Source organism: Mytilus edulis, chromosome 7, assembly GCF_963676685.1.
Source record: "Mytilus edulis chromosome 7, xbMytEdul2.2, whole genome shotgun sequence".
Classification (NCBI taxonomy): domain Eukaryota; kingdom Metazoa; phylum Mollusca; class Bivalvia; order Mytilida; family Mytilidae; genus Mytilus; species Mytilus edulis.
In genome coordinates this window covers 9,570,167-9,582,553 of record NC_092350.1, presented here as the reverse complement: position 1 = coordinate 9,582,553, position 12,387 = coordinate 9,570,167, and the positions used below count along the sequence as shown (strand labels likewise).

Below are 12,387 nucleotides of genomic sequence, written 5' to 3'. Positions count from 1 at the left end.
GTAACATTTAGAAGCTAAGATAATCGTTTTAGTATCTTCAACTTCAAATGTAACGATTTTGAGGACAAAGGTTTGCCAGACACAAAAAGTAAAAGTGTCAGACAAAAACACAACGAACAAAAAGCTAAACGAACCGAAAGCAACAGACAAAAAGCAAAAGTGTTGGACGAAAAGAAAAATTATCGGACAAAAAGCAAAACGGACCGAAAACAACGGATAGAAAACATAAATATCGGACAAAAAACAAATCGGACCGAAAGTAAGGGTCAAAACGCAAAAGTGTCAGACAAAAATAAAACAAGAGTGCACACACAGAAATGTCTCGCCTTCTTTACTAATCATTGATACTATGTTGATAGTCCTAAATGTAAAGCTTTTTTACACTGTCACGTAAACGTAACATTAATCAAGAAAACTAAACATTGACCAATGAACCATAAAAATAAGGTAAGGGCAAATGAACCATGCCAGGCAAACATGTACAGCTAACAATTCTTCCACACAAAAAAAATCCTATATACCTTAATATAACACAAGGTACTTAACTTGCATTTTCGAAAAATGTCAGGCGGTGACGAAATTCCGTTGTATGACGCTTTCTAGGCTGTCAACCCCACTAAAACTTGTAATATCGTAAAATCTAAATTGATTTATCTTTACAATGGTGTATAACATGCATACACATGTACATTTGTTGTCGGAATCATCCGTAGCAATCCTACCCAAGTATGTCAATCGTAATAATTTTGCCAACCGCTGATGATTTGGTAATACAGGCGTCACGTCTACTTACATATCTCGGTTTCCGATTGGTCAATTTTATGTGAAAGTCGAAATGATTCTCGGAGTTATCTGATCTTGTTTCATTTTTATACATAAAGTCAAGAGAGAGTCTGAATGACATTGGCGTCATGGGAAAATTTGAATCTAAAAAAGGAAACACGTTACTTATTAGACATACCACAAATAAGACTTGTTAGGTTTTTTTTCATGGTATCTTATGCAATTTTACTAATTGGGTGATAAGTTCTATTCAGACATAAAATAACAGATTTTTCTGATACAGTTTTTATAATTAATCATTTACTGCGAGACGTAATGTAGGCGTGTTATACACCATTGTAAAGATAAATCAATTTAAATTTACGATATTACAAGTTTTAGTAGGGTTGACAGCCTAGAAAGCGGCATATAACGGAATTTCGTCACTGTCTGACATTTTTCGAAAATGCAAGTTAAGTACCTTGTGTTATATTAAGGTATATAGGAAAAATATTCTGAGACAAGTACCTGTGTTATGGATTCTGCATTTCGTTCTACATTGTAATCCAAAATAAATACCCTGTAATGACAATACATTATATTAATGGATGTAATATAATTAAGTAACTATAAAAAAAGATTTAAAACATTATGTTAACAATTATGAACAAGGAAACTGTTTACTTTTCCAAGCATTTCAATAATAAAAGAATACTATATAATTTTATTCAATCGGAAAAAGTGATCTCCAATTCTATTGTCTCATGAATACATCTAAATACCAAATCTAATCATAATGCATATGTCGATGCATTAGTAATACATTATAACAGTAATGCAATGAACTGTTAAATACCAAATTTAAATAAGCATATTTAAAAATAACATATACATGCAAAGCAAGAACATACGTGCAAACAAAGCATAAAGCACTTTCTAAAGCAGACAATACAATAAGCAAAACGCACATAGATTCAACATAGCATAACCTACCTCACAGGTATTTGTGAAGGCTTGAATACAATTAAAGTACGATCACATCAGGTTGATGCCGACATGGTGGGTCATCAATATGGAATATACGATCATATACCTGCAGTACAAATACTAAATGCATAACTAACCTAATCTGCATATCAAAAAAAGATAGTTATTATCTTTATCAATTTATGGCTTTATTTAATATCTGAAATTATTATAAAACATTCATTCCATAAAATTAAATAGTTTAATCCATTTACTGAAATTTAGCTGTTTAATATAATTTACTGTTTTAACCATAAAAGCACAATTTCAGTTAAGTTTTCTATTGTTACACTTACATATCACATCTACACATCATTCAAACATGCATTTATTCATAACATTCGTAAATCATGCATACATATAATTAGAAGGATAGATAATTAATATATTAGTATAAGAAGAATAACTGACCTTATAAATAGGAAAACTAAACTCCAAATAGAATAAAATATTACAATTTACTAGACAATGAAAATGGTGTCCATTACACAAAGTGACCATGTAGAAATGTTAAGTTCCCGCCAAAGAATTGACCACTAATCAATACCAATAAAACCCAATTGAAACACCTGATAAAAGTCACACCTGAGCGAACCTGAAATATACACTCCGTATAGTTTAATCATGCAATAATATAATACTACAGTTTTACTTATATATATAATACATATTTCCTAAAATAACACTTTACCACATTAATATGGGGATGAAGTCCCCTATTACAGTAGAAAATTCAATAAAAAAAAAAAAAATCGGGAAAATTTCCCGAATTTTTCTTTGTTGCGCAGAAATCTACTTCAGTTTCCGGTCTTGTTCACATGAGACTTTGAATTAAAAAGGAAAATTTATCAGTCTAAGAAAGGAACTAATACTAATTCATTTAAAAAAAAAATGTTTGTTATTAAAAAAAACATTACCTGATGACAGCGTTTCATTGTTTACATTGAATATGACGTCATAATTTAAATAACGTCACAACTAAAATCCCTAACAATAGAACCAAAATCGGAAACGTTACGGTATTTCCGTTTCTCTTTTTAACATTGTTGATTTAAAAAAAATCATAGACTTCGTCCCCATTCACAGCTAATGCCTGCCTCATATTATGGGGACGAAGACCCTATTACAGAAGAAAAATAAAAAAAAAAAAATCGGGAAAATTTACAGAGATTTTCATTGTACTATTGAACTCAAAATCGTTCAAACTTTTTTTTGTCGCTTTTTTAATTCCTGCATTTGCGCAGAACGGAGAAATCTACTTCCTTCTTCCGGTCTCGTTTTCGTGAGACTTTGAGTAGTCTAGTAAAATACAGGAACTCAAGGAACACAATACCAATATTTCATTTTTAATAATTCTTCGTCTTTGATATGAATTGACGTTACCTGATGTATTGCGTTTCTTTGTTTACATTGAACATGACGTTATAACTTAATTTTAATATGACGTCCTTATTACGCTTGGTAAAAAAAGCCGTGTTCTAATGAGCACAAAATATGTTTGACACATGCGCACGAACTTACTCAGGTCTCGTTTGTATGAAACTTTGTGTAAAATATATATTTATCAGTCTAGTATAAAATAGGAAGGAACGCAATACAAATTTCATTTTTAATAATTCCTTGATATGAAAAAACGTTACCTGATGATAGCGTTTCTTTGTTTACATTGCATATGACGTCATAACTTAAATAACGTCACAACTTAAATCCCTAACAACCGATACAAAATCGGAAACGTAACGGTATTTCAGTTTTGTTTTTTTTTTACAAATATTCAAGTTACAAAAAAGTAATTCATACAGACTTCGTCCCCATTTACAGATTTACAGGTAATGCCTGCCTCATATTATGGAATACCCAAATTGCATCCATGCTAAAGTCACTAAAGTCCAACCCGTAAATATCGAATAAATGATGTTCCGTGTTATTTCTCCAGATATTTAGAACAATTTAAAATTAGTCCTTAGTCTTAAAGTTAACTATGATGACGTTTCCGTAGGTTTTACTTTTTTCCGTGAATATTTTATCTGTTGATATATACTGTGATCGTTTTGTGTATGTTAATATAAAGTCAGGATTCTACTTCGTCAAAATTATCTCCCCATTACGCCAGTTTATTTTTAGCTCACCTGGCCCAAAGGGTCAAGTGAGCTTTTCTCGTCACTTGGCGTCCGGTGTCCGTCGTCCGTCGTCGTCGTTAACTTTTACAAAAATCTTCTCCTCTACTACGCCAAATTTAACCAAACTTGGCCACAATCATCATTGGGGTATCTATTTTAAAAAATGTGTCCGGTGACCTGGCCAACCAAGCAAGATGGCTGCCATGGCTAAAAATAGAACATAGTGTAAAATGTAGATTTTGGCTTATAACTCTAAAACCAAAGCATTTAGAGCAAATCTGTTTATCAAGTCAAGATCTAGCTGCCCTGAAATTTTCAGATGAATCGGACAACTGGTTGTTGGGTTGATGCCCCTAAATTTGTAATTTTAAGGAAATTTTGCTGTTTTTGGTTATTATCTTGAATATTATTATAGATAGAGATAAACTGTAAACAGCAATAATGTTCAGCAAAGTAAGATCTAAAAATAAGTCAACATGACCAAAATGGACCCATTAAGGAGTTATTGCCCTTTATAGTCAATTTTAAAAAAATTTCATTAATTTGGTAAATTTTTGTAAATTTTTACAAAATATTTTCCTCTGTATCTAAAGGGCCAAGTTTATTATAGATAGAGAAAAATTGTAAGTAGCAAAAATTTTCAGTCAAGTAAGATCTACAGACACAATTTTGTCATGAATCCATCTGTGTCCTTCATAGACCAAGGTGAGCGAGGCTCTTTAGAGCCTCTAGTTACAATCGTAGAAACGGAAGTCATTGAAGGGATGACGCGCTGCCAGTTTAGCTCTTGAAAAACAATAAATTAATCCACATAGCACCATTACGATCCTTATGTGTCAGTTGTATTTTAAAAGACAAATGTATTTACTAATTAATGAGCATCAGTCAATGTTCTTGTCTGCATTGAGTCAACTTAAAACTATTTAAAAAAATTTCTGATTAAATATTACGTGGAAGGGCAGACTAAAAATGTTCAGTGGTTGAAGATTATAAACCCTTATTATCACACAAACAAAAATATTAATATTACTAATAATTGATAAGTTCCAGGTCGACGGGTTCAAACAGAAAGATTTCGAAAGTAGAGAAAACTGTGAATCTTATAATCAGCTTAACATTATCAGATGACAATACCAATCACTAAAAATCCAGGCTAAAATAAGGCTTACACATACATTTTGTTGTAATTAGATATTTTAATTCAGTCACTGACCCTTAATATCGCGGGTTTGTTCTAATATTTCATAAAACCAAAGATTTGGTTTTAGAATCGGGGCTGTACCTGTGGAAAACATACTACAAACGGGTTAGTACATCCTAATTTTTACGGTGATGTTCCTAGCCGTGCCCGTAAATCAAAAGACGGCCTCTGTAAACTTATGGGAATTTAATGCATTAAATTGGAGTTTATACATTTTACGTTTTTGTCCTCATCATCTGTTACCCTTCTCATCATGTGTTCAATTTTAGCAGAAACTTTAATAAGTTATTTTTGTCTACAGAGATAAGATAAGGATTTGACATATCACATTACAGATAGGGAAGGGATATGTGGTAATTTTATAAAGCTTGTTGCAGTTACAGCAGCCATTTTTGTATCTCCGAGATTTAAATTGATTTGACTTCTATTATATTTGCTATTTGGATATATATATATACAGTATTCGTATGTTTATTCTCAACTGACATTCGTTCACTAAGTAGAAGTGTTTCGTTTCCAGTAACTCGGATTTACGTTTAAAACATTCAGAATCAGCAACAAAGGTACTTTAGTTCGTGCTGTTTATCTTGTTTAAATAGAACACCGTTTTCTCCAGAATTTGTAACTTTCATTTTTCTCATAAAGACGATTCTAGTTGCGTGTATTATATTTGTATTCTGCTTATTCTAAACCTTACGTTATCATGGGACCAATTCGTAGATCGGGGACAAGGACAAACGTGCATTACGATCCGGAAATGCCTGAAAATTGGACTCTAGTCAAACTAAGACAAGAACTGAACACAAGAGGAATAAGGATTCCCCCTAATACGAGGAGAATGGCATTGGTCAGACTTTTCCGCGAGTCGAGAGAAAATATTAGTTCCGATGCGGGGAGAAACAACGAGGGCCACGCTAATACCATATTTGGAAGTGCGCGATCCCAGAATTCAACTGTCACAGACACAACAACCGACCACGTGCATGGTGCCATATTGGGAAGTGCGCGATCCCAGAATTCAACTGCCACAGACACAACAACCGACCACGTGCATGATGCCTTATTAGGAAGTGCGGCATCCCAAGATGCATCGGTAGAAACAAACAATAGAACCCTAATAAACATTGTTTCAAGACTGTCAACTACAGTGCAGTCCTTACAACAAAATGTTACAACACTAACTGGCCAAGTTAATACCCTTATTACCCAGAGAACAGTGGACGCGCGTGAACAGGCAACATCAACAACGATAACCGGAAACACGGGGATCCCTACTTTCGGTTCAACCGGAAATCCAAGAAGTGAAGTCAATTCCAATGGTCTTAACTTCAATTTGGAGACAGCATACTCCGCTCTGAAGAGTAATGCATTGCCAACAGCTGCAGCAGGCAGCGAGGAACAAGCTCTTAGGAACAACCGTTATGTTCAAACACCTAGAGGCTATTCAGCCGAATCTCTGCCGTTCGTGGAAACAGTAACACCCCAATTAAGGAGAAACATCATATCAGGTATGGACATAAACCTATCCTCACTTCTAATCCCGTATTATGTGGGAATGGGTACTACAGACGGGGAAGATAAGAGTGAAACTTCTAGTTTTCATACAAAACCGGACCCACGGTTAAACAGATCTTTGACTATTGGGGAGTTTATACAAGCATTTGGGATTTACAAGAACATTATGTGTTCAGCGTTCCCCCACCGTAGGAGTGAGCTCGACACATATGAGAGAGACATTGTAGACATGGCATCGCGATACCCTGGCAATGGGTTCTATGAGTACCATAGGAGATTTTCCCTTGATTCAGCTGCACATTTGCGATACAATAATATGGCAGTTGATTGGTCCATACGGAACAATACCTTATTTTGTAATATATTCACAAATATAAGGCCTAACACCTGTAATAATTGTGGCAGTACCTTTCACACTTCAGGATTTTGTTCTGCAACTCAAAGGTCATCAGGAAATAAAATAAATGATTCCCAGGATACATATGGTAGGGAAAGGGTTTTTCATTCTGGAAGAGAAATTTGTAACAATTTCAACGGACACAGGGGGTGTATTCTGCCACGCTGTAGAAATGCCCATGTGTGTTTGGCTTGCAAAGGGGATCATCCAAAAATCAACTGCCAGCAGACAAAAAACGAGTTTCAGGGGCCTCAAAAGAACGGGCCCCACACACAGAGGAAAAATTAGATACACCTATTAATTTTGACATGTCTGTCTCTACACCTGTTAATATAGATGTTTTGGAGAAAGAGTTATGTAGACATCCGGACTCAACTTTTAAAAATTATTTGATAAACGGGTTAAGATATGGTTTTCACACTGGGTTAAAGACTCTCCCGTCAAAGTCTATTATATGTAAAAATTTGAGGTCAGCATCTACAAATCCTATTTGCGTGTCAGAATTACTCGAAACTGAAGTGTCAAAAGGATACCTCATTGGACCTTTTAACGATATTCCTTTTAGCAATTATCGCATAAATCCAATTGGTTTAGCCGAACATAAATATAGTAAGAAAAGGCGTTTAATTGTTGATCTTTCAGCACCACATGAGGATGAGGACAATCCAAGTCTAAATGAACTTATTGATAAGGAAGAATTTTCTTTACAGTATGTTTCTATTGATGATGCTACTCATATTATAAAGCAGTTAGGTAGTAAAAGTTGGCTTCTAAAAACAGATGTTTGCGATGCGTTCAAAATTATTCCCCTTAAATCAGAATTATGGCCATATCATGGTATACAGTGGAACAAAAAGTTTTATTTTTTTAAGAGATTAGTGTTTGGGTGTAGATCAAGTCCCAAAATTTTTGATACACTATCCAGGGCTGTTTGCTGGATAGCTAGAAATAACTATGGTATTGTAAATATTTTACATTTGTTAGATGATTTTTTAATTATTGTACCTAGAGCAGATAATGCTCAGCTAATTATGAGCAATGTGTTAAAAATGTTTTCATCTTTGGGTATACCTTTGTCAAAAAAAAAAACTGAAGGTCCTTGTGTCATTTTAGAATATTTGGGTATTTTTCTTGATACTATAAAGATGGAGGCGCGTTTGCCTAAAGAGAAAATTGCAAGAATTCAAGAAGTTATTGAATCTTTTTCTAAACGCAATACATGTACCAAAAGGGAACTTTTAAGTCTGCTAGGACACTTAAATTTTGCAAGTAGAGTTATTTTACCAGGCAGATCATTTGTGTCTCACTTGATTAAGCTTTCAACAACTGTTAAAAAATTGTCACACCATGTACATATTAAGAATTGCAGATCTGATTTGGCAATGTGGTCTCAATTTCTTAAAAACTGGAATGGAATATTTTTTTTTATTAATGATGACATTATTAAAGCTGCAGACATTCAACTTTACACAGATGCTACACCTAAATCATTCGGGGGATTCTATCAGGGAAGTTGGTTTCAAGGCGAATTTACATCAGAACTTTTACACGAACAAACGTCTATGGCCTTTTTTGAACTGTACCCTATAGTGATGGCCTGTGCTCTATGGGGTCACAATTGGAGTAGAAAACGAATATTATTTTTCTGTGACAATTTAAGTACCGTAGAGATTATCTCCAAAGGAAGATCAAAAATCCAGAGTATAATGAAACTTGTGAGGAAACTAACTTATCTTTCTGCTCTATATAACTTTGTCATTCATGCACAACATATTGCTGGTGTCGAAAACACTGTAGCAGACTCTATTTCTCGTTATCAGATGAGGAAGTTTCGTTCACTACAACCACTGGCAGATCAAGAACCAACACCTTGCCTGAAGCCATCCCAGTTAATGATGAGTTGATTCACCAAGTTGAGGAATTATGGGAAGCCAGCCTTTGTCAGAGTACAAAGCAAGCTTATACGACTGGTGTTAAATGTTTTCAAAACTTTATGGTTATGAATGGAAAAGACTGTTTTTTAAATGCATTGCCATTTATAGATGAGAATTGTTTAATTTTTTTTTGTTGCCTTTTGTAAAAATTCATTAAAACTAGCACATTCAACTGTTAAATTGTATTTAGCAGGTATAAGACACTACTTTTTAAAACAGGGTCATTCAGACCCGCTAGCAAATACGGTTCGTTTGCAGTGCATTCTAAGAGGTTTAAAAAAGTCTCAGTGTAATATACGTCCTAAGCGAATGCCTATTACTTCTACAATTTTAAAAGAGCTATGTAAATTGTTGAGGTCAGGGGTATTTTCTCCATTGATTGATTTAATGCTACAAAGCGCATTTAATTTAGCTTTTTTTGGATTCCTCCGATGTGGAGAATTTACTTGTCGGAGTAAAGATTTTTCTAAGGATAACATTGTTTCTATTCAAGATATTTCTCTAGATGGGTCACTACAAAATTTAGTTTTCCATTTACATTCTTCTAAGTGTGATCCATTCAGGCAAGGTGTAAATATTACTATCTTTGAAAACAATGTTTTTCATCCTGTAGCTACTTTGAGAAAATATATCAAATTCAGAACTGATTTAGGAGCTAAGCCTCATTCACCTTTGTTTGTTAATGATGATTATGACCATACTCCCTTATCAAGGGATCGATTTATTTTTCTGCTGAGAAATTTACTTTTTAGACTTGGGTATAAAGATGATAAATTTTGTGGGCATTCATTTAGAATAGGAGCAGCTACATCTGCAGCTGCTGCAGGAATAGAAGACCACATTATTCAAACTCTAGGTAGATGGTCATCTGATTGTTACATACGTTATATTAGAACCAACCCTAAAACTATACATGCAGCTCAAGATAAAATGTGTTTTTAAGCGAACATTTCTCTTAGTAGATTTTATACATCATTTCATTTTATTGGCACTTATTGTAAAGTTAAATACATGTATATGTATATGTACAGAATTTTATATATTTGTATTAGTTTTTTACTTGTTTTATCATATAGATACAATGTACATACATTTATAAGTTACTGTTTTTTACATATCTGATGTATCTTTTCTTGGGGGCTTTCACTCTTTAATTTCGCTCATTTTGGCCAACATAATTTCAGGGAAATTATTTTCCCCCAATTCATTTATACATTTTTAAAATTATTAAGTACATTTGTACACCTGCTGGCATCTACCGCAGGATCTATTTTTATTCGCATTAGGTAATCTGCTGGCATCTACCACAGAATCTATTTTTATTCGCATTCACCTGCTCGGATCTACCACAGGTTCTCAAATTACTTTTGTCTGCTCGGATCTACCACAGGCATAAGTAATATATATTTTTTTGTATGTGTTGTCTGCTCGGATCTACCACAGGCATAAGTTGTATATATTTTGTGTATGTTATTCTTCAGAAACTCTAATGAGTAGCCCCCTAGAAAGCCAAATGTTACATCAAGGTATTAATATGTAAATGTTTTACTATTTAGTATGTTTTTTTTATGTTATATGAAAATATTTTTTAGCTCTTAGCGAGTTTTAGATTTTGTTTTAATAAATAGTTTAGTTTTATATCTTATCTTAGTTATATACAGTTAGTAATTGTAGTTTTGGTATATGTTGGTTTGCCAAGATTATTCAGGACCACAAGCGTTGGTACACACACTATCATACATACTGGTGCCCTTAGTCGTTGGCAGAATGAATCTTATTGATGTTATTTTGGTTGTTTCATGCTAGGATCAAGCTATAATAGATATGGAAGATTTGGTATGAGAGCCAATGAGACAAATCTTCATAGTATCAAACATACAAACTCTAACAGAATTCTGTTTTAAGTGGGATATTTTTCTTGTCTGGAGAATGATGTATAAATGGGAATTTAATGCATTAAATTGGAGTTTATACATTTTACGTTTTTGTCCTCATCATCTGTTACCCTTCTCATCATGTGTTCAATTTTAGCAGAAACTTTAATAAGTTATTTTTGTCTACAGAGATAAGATAAGGATTTGACATATCACATTACAGATAGGGAAGGGATATGTGGTAATTTTATAAAGCTTGTTGCAGTTACAGCAGCCATTTTTGTATCTCCGAGATTTAAATTGACCCTCCCGCCATCCCCTTTCAGCACATGTTTTAATTGGGGCTACTTGTTCAACAAACAATAGAATTAAGATACACTATTCACTAAGAACACCAGGCCAACATAATTTCAGGGAAATTATTTTCCCCCAATTCATTTATACATTTTTAAAATTATTAAGTACATTTGTACACCTGCTGGCATCTACCGCAGGATCTATTTTTATTCGCATTAGGTAATCTGCTGGCATCTACCACAGAATCTATTTTTATTCGCATTCACCTGCTCGGATCTACCACAGGTTCTCAAATTACTTTTGTCTGCTCGGATCTACCACAGGCATAAGTAATATATATTTTTTTGTATGTGTTGTCTGCTCGGATCTACCACAGGCATAAGTTGTATATATTTTGTGTATGTTATTCTTCAGAAACTCTAATGAGTAGCCCCCTAGAAAGCCAAATGTTACATCAAGGTATTAATATGTAAATGTTTTACTATTTAGTATGTTTTTTTTATGTTATATGAAAATATTTTTTAGCTCTTAGCGAGTTTTAGATTTTGTTTTAATAAATAGTTTAGTTTTATATCTTATCTTAGTTATATACAGTTAGTAATTGTAGTTTTGGTATATGTTGGTTTGCCAAGATTATTCAGGACCACAAGCGTTGGTACACACACTATCATACATACTGGTGCCCTTAGTCGTTGGCAGAATGAATCTTATTGATGTTATTTTGGTTGTTTCATGCTAGGATCAAGCTATAATAGATATGGAAGATTTGGTATGAGAGCCAATGAGACAAATCTTCATAGTATCAAACATACAAACTCTAACAGAATTCTGTTTTAAGTGGGATATTTTTCTTGTCTGGAGAATGATGTATAAATCGATCTTTAAACTGATAATTTACTCTGAAAGGTTACCAATCAATAAATACTGTAATCAGATATTCGAATATTATTTTTATCAGTTTAAATATTAATTTTGTTAATCAACTAAATATCATTGTTATACATATATAACATTCACAGTACCACACTCTGCCGATATCTGTATTTTGGAAATGTCCATGTTTGTCTCTGTCTGTTAATGACGCGCATTTATGATAAATCCAATAGATGCAAAGTGTGCACTGATTAGTATTATCTTCTGGGATTCAAGATTTTTTTCGTATTGATTATTATTGGCTTTGATCTAGCTTACACTGTCTGTTTCTATGCATGTTAGCGTTTAACTTTGATGCAGATCAGTGTATATGTTGTTCCGTTGGTTT

General features: G+C 33.5%; 2 protein-coding genes across 2 annotated transcripts; both read left to right on the top strand.

Annotated features, from left to right (window-relative positions):
- Positions 1–5,295: 5,295 nt before the first annotated feature.
- LOC139529878 (uncharacterized) lies at positions 5,296–9,941 on the top strand. Its single transcript, XM_071325829.1, has 2 exons — positions 5,296–6,617; positions 8,842–9,941. Exons 1-2 carry the CDS (start codon positions 5,813–5,815, stop codon positions 9,099–9,101), a joined length of 1,065 nt encoding a protein of 354 aa, XP_071181930.1. The 5' UTR covers positions 5,296–5,812; the 3' UTR covers positions 9,102–9,941.
- On the top strand, positions 9,265–9,897 carry LOC139482944 (uncharacterized). Its single transcript, XM_071266972.1, has one exon. The coding sequence runs from the start codon at positions 9,265–9,267 to the stop codon at positions 9,895–9,897; it is 633 nt and encodes a 210-aa protein (XP_071123073.1).
- Positions 9,942–12,387: the final 2,446 nt, after the last annotated feature.

What these genes read in the sequence shown, in the direction of transcription:
- LOC139529878 (XM_071325829.1), top strand. Translation starts at nt 5,813, where the DNA reads ATGGGACCAATTCGTAGATCGGGGACAAGGACAAACGTGCATTACGAT. An exon ending in AAGGAGAAACATCATATCAG is followed by an intron (nt 6,618 to 8,841) that starts GTATGGACATAA and finishes TCTCGTTATCAG; the next exon opens with ATGAGGAAGTTTCGTTCACT.
- LOC139482944 (XM_071266972.1), top strand. Translation starts at nt 9,265, where the DNA reads ATGCCTATTACTTCTACAATTTTAAAAGAGCTATGTAAATTGTTGAGG.